At 49.6% G+C, this 22317-nt stretch overlaps 1 protein-coding gene across 1 annotated transcript in view; it reads left to right on the forward strand.

Moving 5' to 3' along the window:
* Positions 1-21093, forward strand: part of NDUFA10 (NADH dehydrogenase (ubiquinone) 1 alpha subcomplex, 10, 42kDa) — a 65400-nt gene extending 44307 nt beyond the window's left edge. Inside the window, exon 11 of the mRNA XM_011969542.1 lies at positions 20643-21093. Coding sequence (XP_011824932.1) covers positions 20643-20711 — 69 coding nt within the window. The 3' untranslated portion in view covers positions 20712-21093. The remainder of the gene's footprint in view (positions 1-20642) is intronic.
* The last annotated feature ends 1224 nt before the right edge of the window (positions 21094-22317 follow it).

Genomic DNA, 22317 nt, shown 5'->3' on the forward strand with positions numbered 1-22317 from the left:
GACATTCCACAGAGAACGTGTGAATATTACAGCAGAAGGTATTTGGCGGCCAGTTATTTCCGGGAGCAAGTGGAGGTCATGGATGCCTTTTCATGTCAGTGGTTCCTGGAAGCCCATTACCTTGGTAGGCAGTTTCTCGCTTTCTGGGAGCCTTTTTTTTTTTAATCTTAAAAATACGTGTTTTAGCCAAATTCTGTCACCAACATGAGAATTTCTATAATCCCAATTAATGTTACAAAAATAATAAAATTACTAAAACTATGTCTTATACTTTCGTGAGAAACTTAAAATATACTTGCACTGTGCTTCTATAAATAGGTGGTCTGTGTGTTGTAACAAGCCCAGGACGTTGCATGCGTATTTTATGGTGGGTATTGTCCTTGTTGATACTTGGAGGTTAGGAGTTATTAGGTAGCACTTCTGATTCTTGGGAAAGGAGTAATGCTTTGACCTTTATTCTTTAGAGTAAGGATTATAGTCTTCGTTTTTCTTCCAGGATTTTCATGATTTTTCTGACTTTAGTGTTTTTGCAGTTTTGCAAGATGGGTCTAGATTTGAATTTTTCTTTATGTGCTATTTGCGTCTTGTTGGTAGGGTCTTATTCCTTGCTGGTAATTCCCGCTTGCTTCTCTTTCTGTGGACATTGTAAACCTAGTTACTTTATGCTCTGTCTCTGGAGTGCTACTCTGGACACTGTTTGATCTTGTTCGTTGTTTCTTCTTCTCACCCATGGTGACTTCTTTTCTTCTCTGTGTTGGAGACTGGGTGCTGAGCTTCTGCCCCGTGGGGCTCCATCTGTGGGCATTTGGTGAGAGTGGGTCCCTCCTAAGTCAGGCTGCCGAATGAAGTACAGGATGCCAAGGTAAGCTTGAATTGAGAGCAGCTAGTGTTTTAGTATAAGTATGTCCCAAGGATTTTAACCGGGTATCCTATATGATTCCCAGTCCTGGCAGCCTACTCCTGACAGGACCCTTTGCTGCTGCCAGGCCTCAGATTCCTGAGGAGCAGGGAGGGATTGATGGCACCTTTGTTGCTTGTGGTTTTCCAGGCCCTGGAAGTAATGTGAATTTCCACCCTCGAACCTGTGTGGGGACAAGCTCTGGTTACGAATTCCCAATGGAGAGTGGTTTCACCACTGGGTGCCAGCTGGGATCTCCTTGCTGTCAGCGGGCCTTCTCCCCGCACTGAGGGCGTGGCCCTTCAGGAGTCCCCTCACAGGGACGCCAGGCCGTGTCTTGTGGCTCTCCCCGCACTGAGGGCGTGGCCCTTCAGGAGTCCCCTCACAGGGACGCCAGGCCGTGTCTTGTGGCTCTCCCCGCACTGAGGGCGTGGCCCTTCAGGAGTCCCCTCACAGGGATGCCAGGCCATGTCTTGTGGCTCTCAGCAGCTCTTAGGCGTCCCCAGGGCTCTGCGGCTTCAGCTCACCACTCTGGCTTTTCCACTTGCTCTTCGTTCTCAGCCCCTTGTGATTTCTTGCGCAGCTCAGCAATACATGTAGAAGCATTTCCAGAGGTTTTTATATCAAGAGGTTTTTCAGCATATTAGGGCTGCTGTTTTGCTAGAAATGGAAGCCTCCCCTATTTTTCTTTATATTTGGAAAGCCTGTTTTGGTGCTGGTTCTTTCTGTAGCCATTCTGTGGAGGGCCTGTCTGAATTAGAAAGTCTACATTTTATATACTCAATAGGTATTTACCCAGTGAACAATCCCCCAGAATGCAAGATTGATTAAATCCCCAAACCCGAAGGCACAGAAGGGAAACCTGGCTGATCAAAGAATTCTTGCCTTTTAATTTAATCAGAGTTCTATCCTGGGGATAGAGTCAGGCATCTTGGGAGCGCTAAGGTAGTAGGAATGACAGTTTACTCCAATACCTGCTGCCAAGCCTGGCATTTCAGACCCCCTGCCCGACAGTGTCATCTCAGTGTCCTACCACTTCTGCACTTAGCCCTGAGCAGATCTTTATCGTGCCAGGCACTGTTGCAAGCATTGGGGCCACACCCGAGAGTGAAGCCAAGCCCTGCCCTCGTGGAGCTCACCTCCTAGTGGGCAGGGAGAGCAGATGATAGACAGACAGGTAACAGGGCGCCAGGGTCTTGGAGAAAGCACAGCCGAGGAGGCTGCCCTGGAGAGAGGTCTCAGGCACCTGACGCAGGGGACTGAGGGATGTGGGGGTGTAGGGGAGCAGGCGCTGCAGGGGAGTGAGGGATGTGGGGGTGTAGGGGCAGGCGCCCCCTGGAAGGTAGGAACAGGTGGACACGTTCTGGGGCTAGAGAAGAGCCCGTCATGGTGAGGTGTGATGCAGGTGGGGTGAGCTTGAGCAGGGAGTGAGGTGAAAAGGCAACAGGCCAAGGTCAGCCGGGGTCCGCAGCTGCTGCGGGGACCTCAGTTCAGCTGTACTCCTGGTGAGGTGGTGGCGTTGGCATGCCGGAGAGTGGCAGCATCTGGGTTTCAGTTTCAAAGGGTTGCTCTGCTTGCCATCTTGAGTTTCAACTGTGGGGCAAAGGCAGAGGGCCAAGGCGGTCAGGGAGGATCCTGGTGGTGCAGGTGAGAGTGCTGGTGCCATGGGCTGGGGCCCTGAGAGTAGGCATCATCTCTTTTCCCAAGAGCCCCGACTTACCAGAGGCATTGTCGCTCCTCCTTGCCCAGCCAAGTTGCTTCTTTGCTGTTTAGGTTTTCAGAATTAAGCAGACTGTTGCTGAAGGATTCCAGCAGAGGGAGTCAGGGAGGAGGTGCAGGGTGGGGAGCGGGCTCTGAGGGCCTGGTGGTGGCCTTTCCTCACCGGGCGGTGGAGCGCTGGGCCTCTGCCGTGTTGCCTCTCCTGCAGAGTTGTGTGTGTGACTGGAGGAAAGGGGTGGAGCGAGTTCCCCCAACTCTGGGGTCTTGCTATAAAGCACATTAGAGACAGGTAGGGGCAGCTGGGTGGGGTGGGGCTCTAAGATAGGAATTTGCCATTTGTAACAACAGGACTTTGGTATAAAGGCTTTAGTTTGGGAATCCCAGGCATACTTCCTCATGGATCTTTTCCTGACCCTTATGTTTAATTTACTGATGGATGGATGAGCCCAGAAAGGGTTACTCAGGGGAGCACTTCTCAGGGAGTGGTGTGATGCTGGGGAAGCTCGCCCACCCTGTGTCTGAGCAAATTTCTGAAATCTGTTTGGAGCTTATACATTGAAACAAAGCCGTTATTCTAACTTTCATATGAAAAGAGTTCCATGTCTTTTAAGACACTTTTTATTAGAGCTCAAATTCTTTTATAAGCAGAAACTCCTTTTTTAGGTTTCTAAAAAGCATACAAACAGTGGGAAGACAGAATTCTTCCCCACATCACCTACAGGTGGTTCGCCCACACCTATTTCAATAGACCTTATTTTAGCGACTCACCTTTATCAAATGGTTCCAAAGTGTTTCAGCCTAGTTTTAACAGAACAGCAGCTCTTCCTTTTCAGACTCATAGTTTTCATAACATTTAATTAAATTTTGTAATTGCAGTGACAAGTACAACTGGCATCGCTGCTGGGAAACAGACCACTGACTCATACCACTTGGTGGGAGGCATAGAAGTGCCTGTGGTCCAGCGGGAGCAGATCCTGCCACTTGGTGTGCTGTGTAAGCTGGCCTGTGAGTGGTCCAGTCGGGGTTGGTCCAGGGGAGCTTTCTGCTGAAAGGAGGAGGAGCTGGTGAAGAGGACTAAGCTTGTCAGAGTGTTAGGAGGCAGGCCAGACCGCATGGGCCCTGGGCACCAGCAGAGGAGCCTGTAGCGGGGCCTCAGTGTCTTTCAGAGGCTGCAGGAAGGTCAGGGGTGGTGAAGGCTGACCACGCCCAGGATACTGCGTTGATGACCAGGTCATAGGTGAACCTTGAGAAAAGTGTCAGGAGACTGGTGGGAATTAGAGATTCCATCTTCTATAGCTTGTTATTTTGTCTTGTTTTTAAGGGCTAAGGCATTCTCAGTGTGTTTATAGACAAAAGGGTAAGTGCTTGTGGAAAGAGAGAAAAAACGCAAGAGAGGAATGGGACCGTTGATGGAGCAGGGATCCCAGAGGCGGCGGGCGGGGCCTCTCGGCTCATCAGAGATCCAAGTTCACCAAGCAGGTATGGCCAGGCCAGATCACCGCTCGTTTCATAGGACCCCAACCTAGTCTGCTGAGGGGAGGTGGAGGGATGGGTGAGGGCTCTTTCCTCCCACGGGGAGACACTCTCTGTTGGATTGGCCATGTGTGGAGTGGAGGCACAGAACCTACATCCAGGGTGCTGGGAGGGTAGGTGAGAAAGCCAGCTGACCCATGCTGGGTGGTTGACCAGGCCCAGTGACCACGTTGGCCATTGTCATTGAAGCATCTCATTCCTTGATTAAAATCCACTGGTGCTCTTAACATCACAGGGCCAGTTCCAGACAGTAGATTACAGCCATTTGATGTGTCACATTTATGTTCTCCTAGCGTGAAAGCAGCAGTTTGTGTGCTTAACATAATAAATATGCATGGTTGAACATCCTGGATGTGATGGCTCATGAGTCTTTCTGGAGCAGATTCATCTTGGAGATGTCTTGACTGGCCTGTAAGGGGCACGCTCGTCCAGCTGTGGAGCACGCAGTGGGTCAGATCTCCACACAGTGGTTCTTGTCCGTGTGAATCCTCTCACCTACATGAAGTGGTTCTTGTCCCTGTGAATCCTCTCACCTGCATGAAGGGTCTGGCTGCCTTTTCTAGGTGTCTGGGAAACCTGCTGTTTCCCATCAACTGCACGCTTGAATGGGGACTCCAGAAACAGGAGCAGCATCAGGGACGAGTTAGAGGGCCTAGCATGCCACACTCAGGGACGGTGGTGGGACACTGGCAGGAACAGTGGCAGCTCGTGGCGCTCGCTCTGGATCCCAGGTTCCTGTGCCCGCCCACCTGTACCTGCCAATGGATGGGTGACTTTGAACTAAGCGAGAAGATGGCAGTTGGGGTCCAGTGGCATTCGTTAGTTAGGAAGAAGCTCCAGCTACCCATTCTAGACTTCCTGTCTCTCTCGTCTGTCTTTCCTTATCCCTGAACCTGGCTTCCAGTCTGAGTCTGGGGAGATCTCCTCGGGGGGAAGGTTTCCCAGCTCTTCCTGTGACTGGATGGAGTCAAAGGCACCAAGACCTGAGTCTAGGAAGGGTCCAGCCAACTCATTTTTCTTCTTGGGGTTCTGTAATTTTTGCTTTGTTTGCCCTTGTGTAATTAAGAGGTTCACAGCTGCTGTTTGGGATGCAGTTGTCTAAATCAGTGATGCCCCAGAAGTTGCTAGTGTTCTCGGAGCTGCTCTTACTGAGGGAATCATGTCTTTTTACTGGAACTCCTTCCTAGGGCCACTCTGAGCTCTCACAGCCTCTGCCGCAGCTCATAGTTTCTGGCTCCGCATGGTGGAGTCGCCTCGCCTTCTGCTGTGGCTCCTGCTTGTCACTCTGCAGTGCTCTCAAGGCCATTCAGCCTGTCGGCGGGAGCTCCACCTTCCCTGTGCATTCATCTGGCCCCCATTTCACTGCACTCGGTGCCAGACACTGCACCAGGGCTGGAGACATAGCCCAGTGTCCACACCCTGGAGACTCGGCAGAGGCACGTGCGCAGAGGGTGCGATGGAATCGCAGAGGCTGTGGGGACCCGTGAGAGGATAGGGATGTGCAGTAGGCTGCTGTGTCTGTGGTCTGAAGGCTCGCATCTCACAGGATGGGTATGAGTTTGCCAAGTAGAAAAAGAAGAGTCTTGGGGGGCAGTTGAGGGAGGAGGAGGATGGCTGTGAAGGCCGGAGGCTGCAGGGCATGGCTGGCAAGGGCCATGATGTGAGGGGAAAGGAGATAGTGGCCCTGGGACGAGCATGATCTGAAGGGAAAGGAGACAGAGCAGGTGGGAGGGTGACGAGTGGGGGGAAGATCGCACAGGGTCTTGGGGTGGGCTGTGGAGCTTAGTTTTCATCCTAAGCCACGTGGGATTACAGCAGGCATGAGATGAACCCGAGGAGTTCCATATAATCAAATTAGCCTTGCACATTGTTATATAACCAAGTCTTGAATTACAGTATAAAGAACTTCTTATCAGCATTGATGGGATAATTAAGAAAGGTTGTCAGAAGTGTTGGAATTTGAACCAGAATTTAAGATTCATAGATCCTGAGGATTTATGGGCTTTATTTAGAGTAACTTCTTGACTATTAGAAACCCTATCAGATAAATTTTAAGAGATTGGAAAACAGAGATCCAGAGAAGTTAGCTCAAGGTAAGACTACTAAATGGATGACGTGGAGTGATGGTTAAGATGACATTTTTCTGGCTGGTGCCGTGGCTTTGGTTGGAAACAGCAAGAGATACAGAACCAACGGGCTGGGTTCTGGGAGGGTGGTTGGCAATAGGAAGTGTCGACGCTTGAGCCAGGAGGCTCTTAGGATTAATCTGGCAGCCGTGGCCTGCGAGGTGGGGAGAGGCTGGTGGAAGGAAGGATTATGGGCTGGGGAATGGAGTGTCATGGGCTGAATAGGACCTGACAGGAAGGGGAAAGAGCAGAGAGACGGAGGCTGAAGGGGCACCACTTCTGCTGCTGCTAATCACAGTGGTAACAATGCCAGGTCACCCCGAGCACCTACTGTGTGCTGGGCACCATGCTGTTGCCACAAGAAGGCACTATTATTCTTATTCCCATTTGCAAATGAGCAGTTGGACACAGTGGCTTTTTGAGGTCCTGCAACTTCTGGGAGGGCAGGACTCATATTTGGGCAAGTGTGATCGGGTGGCCGTGCTGCTTCCCATTCCGCTGCTTCTTGCAGGGCCCCTGGGGGGAGCACCGTGCACAGACTAAGGCATGGGGGTTGTATTAGGCTGTTCTCGTGTTGCTATAAAGAAATATCTGAGACTGGATAGTTTACTTAAAAGGGTTTTATTGGCTCAGAGTTCTGCGGGCTGTACGGGAAGCATGGCAACTTCTGCTTCTGGGGAGGCCTCAGGAAACTTACAGTCATGGCAGACGGTAAAGGGGAAACAGGTACATCCTAACATGGCAGGAGCAAGAGAATGGGGTGGCAGAGTGTCACATTTTTAAATGACCAGGTCTTTGGTGGCGGAGTGTCACATATTTTAAATGACCGGATCTTTGGTGGCGGAGTGTCACATTTTTAAATGACCGGATCTTTGGTGGCGGAGTGTCACATATTTTAAATGACTGGGTCTTTGGTGGCGGAGTGTCACATTTTTAAATGACCGGGTCTTTGGTGGCGGAGTGTCACATATTTTTAAATGACCAGGTCTTGTGTGAACTCAGAGTAAGAGCTCACTCATCACCAAGGAGATGGCCTAGGCCATTCATGAGGGATCCGCCCCCGCGATCCAGACACTTCCCACCAGGCCCCACCTCTGACACTGGGAATTACATCTCAGCATGAGATTTGGAGGGGACATCCAAACTCTCATTTGATGAACATGCTGGTGACACAGGTACACAGACTAGTAAAGAAAGACCTTTTCACAATAGAGTGGATCTTAGATTTTCATATGAATAGAAGGGTTTATGATTTTTGGTGTTGTTGGTCCTGTGACCTTGGAGTTTTTGACCAGTCCTGTCGCAGGTCTGGCTAGTGTCCTGGTGGCTCTCAGGCGCCTGTCCACACTCTAGGCGACACCCCGCGCTAGGGCACTGATGCCTCAGGAATCCAAGTTTTCATCTAAAACAGCGTTTTCATGGGGTGCGGTGCTCACGCCTGTAATCCCAGCACTTTGGGAGGCCGAGGCGGGCAGATCACTTGAGGTCAGGAGTTGGAGATCAGCCTGGCCAACGTGGAGAAACCCTGCCTCTACTAAAAACACAAGAATTAGCCGGGCATGGTGGCAAGCGCCTGTAATCCCACCTACTCGGGAGGCTGAGGCATGAGAATCGCTTGAACCCGGGAGGCAGAGGATGCAGTGAGCCAGAATTGCCAGTGCATTCTAGCCTGGGCAACAGAGTGAGGCTCCATCTCAGAAAAACTAAAATTAAATAAAAGTAAATAAATAAGTAAAGCAGCACTTTCAGAGGGGCATGTGTACCTGGGGTCTGAGCAATATTTATGAACACCTTTTTTATTGGCGACCCTCATTGTGTGCTTGGAATTGACCCTGTATAAGTTCATGAAAATACTGAATGTGTGCAGGACAGGCTGCTAATTCTTTAAAGTCACGTTTTAAACATTGTATCAGGTCACTTTTTATTTCTGTGCAGCCCTGCCTTGGATCAGACAAACTGTGATTTGGTTTCTACTTTACCAATCTAGTCTCTTTTCAATGGAAGGAGGCCAGATGCCGTTAAGATACTGCACTTCCTCCTCGAAGCTGATCGTGTCCAAGATAGTTGCTAGGACAACAGAATCTTCTGTTTTCTCTCCTGCTATTTTTATTTCTTTTACTATCTCAAGTTGTTTTCATTTTCAGTATTGAGTTCTCCCTTACCGTTTTTAAAAATAGAGATGTTTTTAATAACTTTAATGTTAATACTGTATGTTCTTGCCTTTATGAAATTCACCTTACCGAAAAGCACTAGGATCAGTTTACCTAAACATGCTGGAGACGGAAGGCAGGACGTGATTGCTTTAGATTCCTCGTGACATTCGGACCTTACTTGGAACTCAGTTTGGTATCTAGTTGTGTTAAAATACAAATTTTCAGTTTAGAAGTTACTTAATTGGGTTTGAAAGTAAATGCATAATGCCTTCAGTGTTCTCTCCACTTTGTGCCCTGCCACATGCACTGTGAAAATTAATCATTGAAACTCAGCATTAATCTGTATGCCCCAGTTATTTACATCTCTGTATGTAGAAAATTATCAGCATGTGTCACTCGAAGAAGATGACTGGCCTGAAGGGTGCTCTTTACCAGGTACATTGGTTTGTGTGTGATTGCTGCTGGTATGTGGTATCTGCCTGTCTGCTGATGGAAAGTGATAAGATAATGTCTTCCCTGCAATCTGGAAAACCAAGTGCCCTGACTTCACTGTATGTTGACATGTTATTTTATTTATTTTAGAATTTTTAGAAAGCATACCATTTTCAGGTTTAAAACAAGCGCTTAGGTTAGGAACTTTTCTGTTATTCACAGCTAATAAGAGTTAAGGAGGATTAAGACATTTGAACTGTTGTTAATACTCATTGCAACAAATTTGACAGCTAAATAGTGATATATTTGTAGGAAGCTATAGTTTTATGTGCTAAAAAATAGAACACACATTTTCAAAACAAAAATATGGTTTTTGAAAGTTGACTGATAAAAGATTTTTTGAAAATTGATGCCAATTTTGTTATACTGGATTTGTGTTCTACAGTAACGGAAATTAAGGGAAATTGTGTATCAGAGAAATGTCTTTAATATCTATAATCCTCTTCTTTAAAATTAATGAAAAACTCTAAGCAGAATCCATTAGCATTTATATGTTATAATGGAAAATAGGAGTTGGAAACTGGAATTTCCAAATCACCCCGGAACTGTGCAGTAGTTCGGAGCTCCTTAGTGCATCTAGAGAGAGGGGAGCCAGTCATGCCTGGCATAACCCATTTCTTGCCCCAGCGGAGTGAAGCCGACCCAGTAGACAGGCCGCCCTCACTCAATCCTTTTTTTTGTTTAATTTATATTTACAGTAGTACAATAAAGGATTTGTTGCTGGAATATACATATATTTATTTATAAGTATGTTTAATATTTATCAATATATTTACAAATATATGTATACATGTTCACACACACACACACACACACACACACACACGTCCTTCATGAAAACTCTTTCAACTGGGAAACTGTGAGCATCCTTGAATGTCCCTGAGGTGACTACTAGGATATAAACATCCCCCAAGGGAAGTTCTTTGAGTTACTTATGAAAGGAGCTACAGAAAGATTGGAGTCACCTTTGTCGGGGTGGAGTGGATTGTGGATCATAACCTAACAGACACCCAAGAAATCTCATAGCTGAGACCTTGAGCAACATACGTTTACTGTGTGCTGATTGACAGATAAATGGAAAATTGGAGGGAATGAGGGGATTTCAGTAAAACCTCATATAAGTAGTATATGATTGAGGAAAGAGCTTATTATGTTATTTTTAAGAGTTAGCACACTAAAAGTCACAGTTTAATTCAACGAATATTTACATGGTATAGTGGGAAAAAGATCCTGGACTTGATCATTAAAAGGCCTGGGCTTCTCTTTCAGCCTGCCACCAGCTAGCCATGTGTCCTTGGGCAAGTCAAGTCTCTGAACACCCGTGTCTCTTAAAATAGAGACTGTGCCTACCTTTACCTCACGCTGTCAGGGTCACATGGAATAACACTAGTGAAAGGGTTTCTACTTAGAGGCTGCCCGCTAGTATCAGTGAGCATATCAGTGATTGCATTGGACATAACTTTTTGATGAGTACTAAAGGAAAAGTCGAAGGATGAAGGGAGCTCTGAGAAGGAAGGGGCATTATTTCATGGCATGATTCGAGGAGGCAGAGGTGGCTCAGGATAGCACTTCACAAGAAGAGTGAGTGGCATAGGCGTTCAATAGAGAAAAGCCATGGCCTTGGCCAGGAATAGCAAGTCAGCTGCCGCGCTCAAGGAAGGTCTTCTTGGAGACCTTTGTGATGTACCTGGGCAGGGAGATGCTTGTTCAGGAGTTTTCTTTGGCTTTCTCCTGAATGACATTTCCTGAGATAGATCTATCAAGTTAATCACACTCACTCACCAAATAAATTCTTTTCTTCTTCCTTTTACAAAGTCCCTTTTGAGAATGTTTTTATGTGGTACTTCTTTCATTACCATGGTTCTTCGATAAGTAACTGCATAGAGCAGTAGGTAGGGCTGTTAAGTGTTAGAGGCTGTCTTTGCAAAAACTGAAATAATGACGCAGAGAAGTTTGTCCATACAAATGAATGATTCAGTGACATCTGTTGTCATTAGCCAAACCTTGGATAGGAACTTTCTTAGAGGGAGGTGAGGTGCCCTCTCTGGCTGAATTACCTACTCCTTCTTACCTTACATTTCAACTACGTATCATCGCAGATGAGATGTACATTTACATCTTTTCCTGGGTTCTTTTTAGACTGGTTATGTACTGTAGTTCCATCTTATTTCCTTTGTGGACTTATGAGCTATCCCTCTTTATTTCATTTCTGATGATTGCCTTAGGGTTTCACCATGGGCATCTAACTTGTCACAGTCAACCCACACATTGTCAGCATTTAACTGCCTCACACAGAATGCAGGTATCTGGCCCGAGGCCACAGCTGTTCCTGCCCTCTGTGTTCTTTGTGCTGTTATTCTCATACACTTGGCCGGAAACCACACAATGGACTGTTGTGATTTTGGCTTTAAACGGTAACTTTTGAAGAGATTGAAACAGAATTTTTTAGTCTTTTATCCTTCCCTCCACCATTTCTGATGTGCTTTATTCCTTGTGTGGATCTGAGTTTCCACCGAGCATCATCTTTCTCCTGTGTGAATAACTTCCTTTAGCAGTTGTTAGAGAACAGATCTGGGAGCAGTGAATTCTCTTAGCTGTTGCTTTTCTGAAATATGTAGTTCAGCTTCATTTTGCTGGGTATTTTCATTTGATATACAATTCTAGGTTGACAGTTTTTCCCCCCTCCAACACATAAAAGATATTCCGTTGCCTCTTGGCTTGCACAGTTCCTGGTGAGAAGTCTGCAGTTCTTCCTCACTTTGGTTCTTGTGCCTCACGAACCTTTTTCCCTTCGGTTGTTTGTAAGATTCTCTCGTGATCTTTTTCTCATTAGTTTTTCATAATTTAATTATGGCATTGCCTCTGCGTGGTTTTCTTGGTATTTATCCTGCCTGGGGTTCATTGAGTGTCTTGGGTGGCAGGATTATCATTTTCAGAACACATGGAAAATGTTTGGTTATTATTCAGAGTTTTTTCTGTCCTCCCCCTTTTGGGGACTGTTATGTATCCATGCATTAGGTGACTTGCTGTTTTCCACAGGTCCCTGTGACTCTGCCCATTTGTTTTTGGCCTTTTTCTTTCTGTCCCTAATTTTGGATAGTTGCTGCTGCACTGCCTTCAAGCTCACTTCTGTTTTCTTATGTGGGTGTATGCTATGCTGTTAACTGCATTGTGTTGGTTTAGGTCTTCCAAGAATCAGAAGCCAAGGGATTAGAAGTTAAAGAGGCCCATTGGAAGAAAACACCTTTGAAGGATCAGGGAGAGGAAGCCTGAGATGGCAGGAGAGCCTTTGCTCTTCCTTGCCAGACTGTGACAGGAGACAGGAAGAAAGAATCCAGGAAAGATTTGGCCAGACTGACGAGTGTCCTAGAGCCAAAGATGCCTGTCAGGGAGTCCCATGTCCACAGGAACAGCTGGCACCAGAAGCTCCTCTGTGCTGCATCACTGACCGGGCATGTTCTATAACGTGCGTGGCCGTGGCATGAGCAGGCAGCGGGTCCTGAGGGTCGGCAGATGCAGGGTCAGGAGCAGCAGGAGCGTTGCAGAGGAGCACACTGTCCTCCCTGCGGCAGGAGCTCTGCAGAGCACATTTTCATGGCCACCACACTTACCCAGTAGAATTGTGTTTCAGGAATCCTGTTTTTTAGCTCTAGAAATTCTGTTTGGTGCTTTTTATGTTTTCCAATTCTCTCCTTATTATGTTTTTCATTTAATTCTTAGAGCGTACTGAACATTTTTATAACAGCTGTTGTAATGTCTTTGTTTCCTAATTCATCGTCTTTGTCGGTTCTGAGTTGGCTTGATATTTTCCCCTTGTTATGGGTTACATTTTCCTGTTTCATATGCAGAGAGATGTCTCATTGCTTGCCATACGTTGCATATTTTGTGTTTTTGAGTGCTAGATCTTGTTCTGTTCCTTTGAACTGTGTTAGAACTTTTTTCTGACAGCAGTTAAGGTACTTGCAAGTCAGTGTAAACCTTTTGAGACTTGATGTATCAGCTTTCTGGTGAGCCTGCAATGGGCTTTCTTCAGGAAGGGCTTAGCCTGGTGCTAAGGCATGGCCGTGGGGTCCCTGTTGAATGGTGCATGTGTGCAGCGAGAGGCCCCTCTGCTCTGGCCGGTGGGAGCTTGCCGACTCAGCCCTAAGTGAGCTCTGGGAGTCATCTGCTTGCAACTCCCCAGAAACTGTTCTTTCCCTGAAGTCGACTTTGTCCAGCTTCATGGAGTTTTACCCCCTGCACACACTAATTGGTACTCAGCCAAAGACCAAGTGGGTCCTCTGTGCAGATTTCTGGAGCTCTTTTTCTCCCTAGGCCTCACCCCTTTAGTGCTGTACTCCCTAAAATCTAGTAATTGTGTCCTGCCCAGAGTCAGATGCAACCATCAGACTCAGTTTCTCCAGCTTCTAAATGCATCTGGCTGGGAGGCAAGTTCAGACCCTGTTACTGCCTCATGGAAGGAAACTGTTGACTGTTACTTGGCCTGATGCCTCTCACATAGGCCCTAACGGTATAACTGATTGCCCAGGAGCTGCATAGTTCACATCGACTGAAGTCTGGGGTATATTTCGGGAGGAGGCATTTTTTCATGTTGGGGCTTCTTTAAGACCATAGGGCTCAAGTCTGCGCTTGCTACTCCGCAGAGGCCGTGCTTTGTGCATTGTGTGCCTTTGCTGCCTCCTCCCTGCTCCTGAATGGCCACCTCTTCCCTACTGATCCGCACCCTGTCCGCGCCTGAAGCCTCTGTCCGCACCTGAAGCCTCTGTCCGCACCTGAAGCCTCTGTCCGTGTGGGTCGGGTGGGATTTCTCCACCCTTTTCACCCTGCATCACCTTCCGTCTTCTACTTTGGGTTTCCCCCACATTCCAACTTGTTTCTAGGTTTTGTGGAGCCAGAGAAGAGAGGATTGCCTTTGTTCATCTCTCTCAAAGCAGTTAGGACCCAGTGTTCATGAGTACAAGGAGCTTCCTGCGTTAGAATGAGTGTGTGTATGTGTGTGTGTGTGTGTGTGTGTGTGTGTGTGTATGTATGTGTGTGTATATATATTTCCTTGACTGATTTCTGTGCGAACAGCTGACATTTGAAGCACTAATGTAGGACATGTCTAAATTGTGCACCCAAGAGAAGCACCTGGGAGAAGCCTCAGTGTGCGGCCTTAGCCTTCAGTATGCGGCCTCGGCCTCTATGGCACAGATCCCAGGTTGGCTGTAGCATTTAGAAGTGGGCACCTTTCTAACATCAGAACTCAATCTGGTCCTCACGTTGAATCACACAAACTCAGTGGAGTCACTTTGAATAAAAGAACAGCATGTTTCATCTTCCTCTGTAACCCCACCTGAAGCTGGGGAATCACCCTGTTCCCTGCTGTTGCCCGGCACAGGACCTGGCACCTGTGGGTACTTACGAAGTAATTGTGGACTAAGTGAACTTAAACCATGTCGTGGACTCAGCTTTACTGTCTTGTTACCTTCCTGTCTTTCTTAGGCCAGTGATGAGCAAAGGTTTCCATTAAAGAGCCAGAGAGTAAAGATTCCTAGCTCTGTGGGCCACACAGCCTCTCACAGCCGCTCAGCTCTGCGCTGTGCAAAAGCACCACCAGCCAGTGTGTAAATGCATGAACCAGGCTGTGCCAGTGAGGCCTCATTTACAGAAGCAGTCAGTGGCCAGTTTTGATCTGTGGGCTATAGTTTGCTGACCCGTGCATGAGGCACTAAAAGGCCAAGAGCCTGGTATAAATTCCTAACGAGAAACCCAGGCTCTGAATCAGCCCCGAAGCGTAAGCAGCAGCATAATGATCTGAAGCAGCGTCTTGGCATTATTAAATTAAACCCATTCTGGTGGCTGCGTCAGCATCTATGGCTCTGTTTATTGTTTTTCCTTAAGCAAGCAGTTCCATTTCTAGAAATTTATCTTAAGCACATAAATCTAGAGGGGGCACATCAGTGTTATTTATGATGGGAAAACTGGGAACGGACACGACCATAGGCTGGAAGAGGCACAGCCTGACGTACAGTGTGGGCCAGTGGTTAGGAGCAGACTCAGGAGCTAGCAGGACATGGCTCCAATTCTAGCTCTGTGAACAGACTGGCCATGTGCCACCCTTAGCAAGTTACTTAATCTCTGTCTCCTTAGGAGAAAAACATCCTTTGTTCCCTAGCCGCCCAGGGCGCCTCCCTCAGGCAGCCCTGTTCAGGTTTCTTTGTGTGTAGCCTTCGGGTTGGTGGGGGAGAGGGTAGCAGTACCCACCTGGGTGTGTGTGCCATTCACCCCGTTAACTGTGAGGGTCAGGAAAATCATCATGTTGGTTTACATTAAGCGTGGACTTCTGACACACACATTTGCACACAGATATTTGGGGGAAATCGGGAGTGGGTTTGATGAGAGTGTCTGATACTCTCTTTTCCTGTCTTTCCTGTATGTGAATCAGGATGCGTGGGTAGGAAGAAGTCCAGTCTTGCGGGGTTTTCCGGGAGAAGAAAGCCCAGATCCACATCCCCAAACAGGCTGGGCTGCAGTGCGTACACACCCCTCATAGGTCGTTCTGTATTTGCTGATACAAATGTGCACACCCTCTGCAGCCTGGGATGGAAGCCCACCCTGCTCGTCCTCCGTGTCTGGGCTCCATCAGGGGGCGGAGGGAGCTGTCATTTCCAGCCCAGCCCCCCGTGACCAGCAGCTCTCAGGGAAAGGAACTCGTTTTCTACACTGAGTCAGCCCAGGTTGCCGAGGTGACTGGGCAGGGAGCCTCCCAGTGTGCTGTCTGAAATCCCTTCCCGGCTCCAAGCCTTGCCCTGGAACACTGTGGGTGGACCACCAGGGACTGACGCATGCCAGGGTCACGGGTGGAGGGCAGCTTAGCTGCTGGGCTCTGGAATAGGACTTGGAATGTTTGGCTTTGTAATTTATTGAGGGTTTTTTCCCTTTCTTTAGTAAACTTTACTTTTGATTTCTAATGGAAAATGGAATGCAGGGAAAGAGCCTCCTGAAAGTGTTAAACTTGCCAGATCACCGTGAATCTAATGAGTCCAAAAGGCCTTGAATTCGGAGATCCAGCGAGGGAAACTGTTCACATTGTGCAGTAGAGGGGATTGCAGAGGATGAGCATTGGAGGGGTTGGTTCCTTTTTCTGTTAGGCGCTCTTTCTTCTTTTGCTCCTTAAGGATTCTTGGTTTGCTCACCCGGTATGCACTCAGCAGAAGCCCCAACTTCTGACAGGAGGAAAATGATTTTCTTTTCATTTTAAAGTAGGTGTACGGCCCGCGCCTGAGATAGTTCACCACATGCCCTTTCCATCTCGGCCTTCGGACGCACAGCCACACACGTGTGTCACGCACCCAGGCACCGTGAACGAGCAGATCCGGGAAAGCGTGGCCCAGGAGGAAGGTCTGGCGAGGCCTGGTGCAGGTCCCGGCGTGGGGCTGCCCCGTGAGGGAACGGGCTGTGCTGCTTTCCTCCCCGAGGCATTACCGTGCGCTTTTCCTCGAGTGATGAATGAGCACTGGGTTTGGGGGTTGAGGCTTATTTTAACTTACCAGATACAGACGTGAAGTAGTAATGTAAACGGGATGGTTTTGCATTTTCCTGGTGTGAGATGCTCCAGATGAACCTCTCCCCACTGCATGGGTGTCTGTTGGCCTAAAACACTGAAAAGAGACCCCCAGGATCTGAGAACCCTCCTGGGTATCAAAGGCCAGAGAAGTCCAGAGACAAATTTTCCAAGACAATTAATGGCCACTGGCTGGACTTAGCAGGTTTGGTATTCTGCAAGTTTCTATTATCTGCTCTGATTTAAAATTCTATTTGCAAAGATGAAAACGGAGCCAGACTATCCCAAACCCAGCCCTTCCTCTGCTGTGAAGAAACCTGCATGGCTGGTCCTGTGTTTGGGTAGAACATTAAATGACAACTTTAATTGAAAAACCCTGGGGAAGCTGACCTAGGGCGTCTTAAGAGAGGGGCCCACTGGCCGTCGTGTGGGTTTGCAGCAGGTTGGTTAAACGGGAAAACCTTTCAGGTAATCTTTTGTTCAGATGTCAACTTTCTGTTCTTTGGACATAATTCTGCAGTTGGGCCTTTAGGGAAAAAGAAACGAATTTCTGGCAGGACCACCTCTTGGATGTGGAACCAACTACAAACACTGTTACTGTTTCCTGGCTGCCGCAGTCCTGTTCGAGTGCGGTTCTACTGGAGGCGTCCTGGCCTCCAGTGTGCCTGGAGGGCCTTGCTGCTTTCGCAGCTCTCTGACCTGCCCCTTCCTTGTGTTGTGTCTTGGGGGTGACCCACCCTCTCCTGCATCCTCGGCCTGTTCCCCTGCACAGCTTTCTTCTTCCTGTTGTACAGACGTGCCCCGGTGTCTCCCATCATAAAAAGCAGACACCCCGCAGGAGTCACCTGTTGCTGCTGCTGCCAGCTGCTACTCTCTAGTGGCTTAAAACAGTACACGTGCATCCTCCTAAAGTTCTGGAGGCAGAGGTTCTAAAATCAGGGTGCGGGCGGGGCTGCCTCCTTCTGGGGGCTTAAGGGGAGATCCATGTCCTTTCCCTTTCCAGTTTCTAGAGGCCGCCCATGTTCCTCAGCCCCAGGCCCCACATCTCTGTGGCCGTTGCTTCCATTGCACATCTCCTTCTCTGATTTCTGAGGACCCTAGTGATGGTCTGGGGCCCCTCAGATGATCTCCCAGTCCCCTAGTGATGGTCTGGGGCCCCTCAGATGATCTCCCAGTCCCCTGCTGCAGAGGCCCTTTTGCCAGGTGAGATGTGTTCACAGGCTGTGGGGGCTGGGCATCTTGAGATGGAGATCTCCACCTCTCTTTGATGCAGAGACCCCGCCCACCAGCCCCCTGCACATGCATGGGCATGCAGGCGCAGACACATGTGCCATTACCTGGCGTGTGAAAGGCAGCCTGGGCGTTGTGTCCCCTTCCTCAGCTGCTGACTGCTTCCCCACTAGTGTGGTCTCCTTCCACCCCGCTCCTCGTGTCCTTGTGCAGAGCTCATGGCCATCTGGTGACCATGACACGAGGTGGCGTGTGTCACGTGTGGTCACGCCCAGCTCGTCCTGTGGCCTACGTGCCTCACTCCTCAGTCCCTCTGCAGCCTCAGGCCTCAGCCGTGCGGTGCTGCTCTTCAGCCTCTGCTCTTCGCCCTCACCCTGGGTGGCCGGCTCATGTGGCGCTGGCTCCCTCAGTAATGGGAGGTGGCTGCACAGCCCTGTCTTCTAAGCCACAGACGCAGTTTTCCAACTGCCCACGGGTCATCTCTGTGGGGCAGCCTGCCGTGGAGCCCCCACACCCTGCACCCATTCTGTAAGCAGACCCGACACTCACCTTCCCTGGGGTCGACCAGCTCTTTCTCTCCGTCACCCAGGCCTTCCTGACCCCGTCAGGCCCTTTGAGGCCAGCCCCAGGTGCCCATCACTGCTCCCCAGTCCAGGAACAGCACCTGCAGCCCGTCTGACACAGGTCACACCTTATGCCAAAGGTCTCGTCAGACCGTGAAGCCAGAAAGTCACGGCCCTCTCCTGCAGTCTTCCTGCCGCCTGTAGACACCTGTAGTTCGAGCAGCAGTGTTGGGGGATCCCCCTGACCCTGGAGGGTCCCTCACTCTCCAGACACCTCCCTGGACTCTGCCAGACCAGCTGCCTGCGCTCCCTGCTGGGATCCCACAATAGCAAACCCCCTGGGCTGTCTTGGCGTCACTGGCTGAATGACCTGTGCTTTCATCTCAGTCTCTTTTCAGATTTCACACTCCTGAAGGAGCTGGGCTTTTCTTTTTCTTCTGTGTCCCAGAATTCTCCTGGTACCCAGACAAAACCGTCTGTATCCAGACTGTATCCTGGGCCAGAGGGCTGGAGTCTGGCTGTGCCACCCACCCCTGCCTGCCTTTAGATGAGCATTGATGTAGTTCGGATGTCTGTCCCCTCCAGATCTCACGTAGAAATGTGATCCCCCGTTGGAGGTGGGGTCTGGTGGGAGGTGTTTGGGTCATGGGAGTAGATCCCCCATGAATGGCTCAGTGCCCTCCTTGAGGTAATGAGTATGTTCTCACAGAGTTCACATGAGACCTGCTCATTTTAAAGTATGTGGCAGCTTCCACCCCCCAACCCCTCACGATCTTGCTCTTGTTCCTGCGTCCGCCATGTGGCATGCCTGCCCCCGCTTTGCCTTCCGCTATGATTGGAAGCTTCCTGAGGCCTTCCCAGAAGCAGATGCTGGCACCATGCTTCCCACACAGCCTGCAGAAGTGTGAGCCAATTAGACCTCTTTTCTCTCTGCGTTACTCAGCCCCAGGCATGTCTTTATAGCAGTGCAAGAACGGACTAACACAGAACCGGCCCCTCCACTTCCAGGGCCCGCTTCACAGCTGCACACCGAGGAGAGGAGAGGCTTTCTGGGGAGGGAGGAGGGTGGCTCCCGGGCCTTGAAGATCCTCAGAGCTCTGCCTGTCCTGTGTCTGAGATGGCTGGTCTTGGGGCGACCTCTCTGCTGCTCCGTAGGATACGTTGTGTGTTCGTCTGTCACTGTGTGGCCACCGTGGCAGAGGCGAGCAGGCACATTTCAGTGGCGTGATCCAGGCAGCCTTGGCCGTGCGGCTGGCTGCGAATGCTGCTGCTGGTTAGGCTAGAGGAAAAGCTGATTCTTTTAAAAATGGTTTTAGTACCCGCTCTTAAGGGCAGAATTTGGAAGGGGTGTGTGTGTGTGTGTACACAAATTGGCTGTGTGCCCATGCTGGGGTGGAAAATACGAAAAAACTCATCATTTTCCCACCTGCCACCGCTGGGCGACACACACTGTGATGGGCGCTTTCCTCCCGGCTCCACAGTGAGGTGGTCCTGCGGAGCAGCGCTCCTCCTTCCGCCTCAGCCAGCCCTGTGCTGGCCACCTACCCTCGTGAACAGGCGTCTTTGTGCTGGCGGGGGCTCTTGTTGCCCCCTAGATCTCCCTGTGCCCTGTGAGGTTGGCCTCTGGGGATCGCCACCTGGGTCCCTGACCTCTCCCAGATGGTGGGAGAAGTGGGAGCTGTAACATCCCTCCTGCAGCTCCGTCACTGCCCAGCTCAGTCCCTGCTGGCCTCTCCGGCAGCATCTGCTCCTCCTGGGCTCTGTGGTCCCTTCCTCCTGTTGCTCCTGGAGCTGTTCAGTGGCTCCCACTAGGGTCAGTCCTGCAGTGCTTCCCCCTCCTTTGCTGGTTTTCCTCAACCCTGCCCACATCTACTTAAAAGGCCTGGATGAAACTTACTTTCCCACTCCGCCAAGGGCCCCTTCCAGCCGGCGGCCCAGCCCTGCAGGGACCCCAAGGGCCCCTGCAGACTCTCTTCAGAGGGGATTTCACCTGGAGGGTTTTCAGAGATAACTTGGTGTTTCCGTTGGTGAACTGTGGTTTCTGGGCCCGAGCCCCATCCCTGTGTCTGCGTGGCTGTCCCTGTCCCCCTCCCGTGGTGCTTGTTGCCCTCCTGACATTAATGAGGACACTCAGGTGGTTCCTTTCCATTTGTGGCTCCCAGCCCCGGAACGGAAGCTCCTGGCAGGCAGGGCTGGGTTATGGTTTGTGTACCTGTGGCATCCTTGCACTCACAGGATAGACCTGCCACAGATAGGTGCTCACCAGCATTGTTGAATGAACTCGTGAATTACAGGCATCTGCTGGGTAAACATTGAACTAGGGGCTGGGAAAACGTTCTTTCACTTTAAACAGAGTGCACCAATGCCTGTTTCCCCCCACAGCTGCCAGGCCGCAAGTACAGCCCTGGGTACAACACCGAGGTGGGAGACAAGTGGATCTGGCTGAAGTGAACGGGCCGCCTTCTGCTCCAGCTGCGTCACAGCGACAGCGACGGCCAAGCTGCACCAGCCGCACTCTCCTGGACGCCATATGGCTTTAAGATCGGGGGAGGGTAAATAATGCGAAAATTGCACAGTGGAAGAAGTGGTCTCACAAAAAGCCATCCATCCTGTGGTGTAGGTAGTGGAGTCGGGGGAGCAGCGTCCATTCTGGATGTTTGGAGCCCTCTGGCTTTGTTTTGGAATGGCCCACCCCTCTCACTGGAAAACAGTGGTCTGCTGTGAACGGCCGGCTCTCGGCGGCCCCTGTGGTTTCAGTGCTGCCCTCTGTGCCATTCAGGTTGTGTACGTTGTTTTTCTTCCGACTTCCAGAAATAAAAGCGTTTCCGTGGGACCTTCCCCGTCGTGCGTCTGTGTGCGTGCGGTCGTGTTGAAGCTGCACACGTGCACACACGCTGCTCTGTGCCCTGTTTGGTGTGGTGTGGTTTAATTGAGACTTACATTATGCTGAAGAGATTTTCTAAAGGCCTACTGTATTTATTTTAGTAATGTGCTACATTAGAGTGGAAAAAAAAAAAAAGAAAGTGGGCCGGACGCGGTGACTCAAGCCTGTAATCCCAGCACTTCAGGAGGCCGAGGCAGGCGGATCACAAGGTCAGTAGATCGAGACCATCCTGGCTAACACGGTGAAACCCCGTCTCTACTAAAAATACAAAAAAATTAGCCGGGCGTGGTGGCAGGCGCCTGTAGTCCCAGCTACTCGGGAGCTTGCAGTGAGCAGAGATCGTGCCACTGCACTCCAGCCTGGGCCACAGAGCCAGACTCCGTCTCAAAAGAAAGAAAGAAAGAGAGAGAGAAAAAAAAAAAAAAAGAAAAGACATAATAAGAAAGGGAAGAAGAAATAGCAGAAGGAGAAAATTACCATAGATTTACAGAATAATATGTTTTAAGAGAGACATTGGAAAAGGTTCACGTGGTGGCTGTCCTCAGCGTCTCAAACTCCTTCCTCTGAAGGAGATTTGAGCTTAGACTGTTGATGGCATAAAATACAAAAGCAAAATGATATACTCTCTTTATTACCCAGAAAATCAAGCTGCCAATCAAAACTGAGAAATGAGAAAGAAAATCACATTTCTTTATTCACCTCTGTCAAAGCCTAGAAAACCAAAACAAGCTGGTTGTGGTTCAGCATCATCGTTTAGGAATTGAGCTGTCAGTTGTGAGTCCTATTGAACTGTGAGTTTTCCATTGTAAAGCTCCACTGTGTCCAATATGGTAGCTCCTAGCCACATGTGGCTATTGAAATTTAAATGAGCTAAAATGTAATACAGTTTAAAACTGGGTTCCTTGGTTGCACTGGCCATAGTTCAGGTGCTCCGTAGCCGCCATGGGCAGCAGTTCCAGTGCTGGTGCAGGGGACGATGCTCTGCTCCCCACGGAAGCTCTGCCAGGCCTCGCTGCCACGGAGCATGCAAAGAAGATGCACACTCCTTCCCTCCTTCCCGCCTTCCCTCCTTCCCTCCTCACATCCGCCAGCCTTTTTCCCTCCTTCTCCTTTCCTCCTCCTTCCCTTCCTTCCTTCCGTCTGTCCTTGTTTTCCTCCCTTCCCTTCCTCCTT

This window comes from Mandrillus leucophaeus, unplaced genomic scaffold (assembly GCF_000951045.1).
Source record: "Mandrillus leucophaeus isolate KB7577 unplaced genomic scaffold, Mleu.le_1.0 Scaffold898, whole genome shotgun sequence".
Taxonomy (NCBI): Eukaryota; Metazoa; Chordata; class Mammalia; order Primates; family Cercopithecidae; genus Mandrillus; species Mandrillus leucophaeus.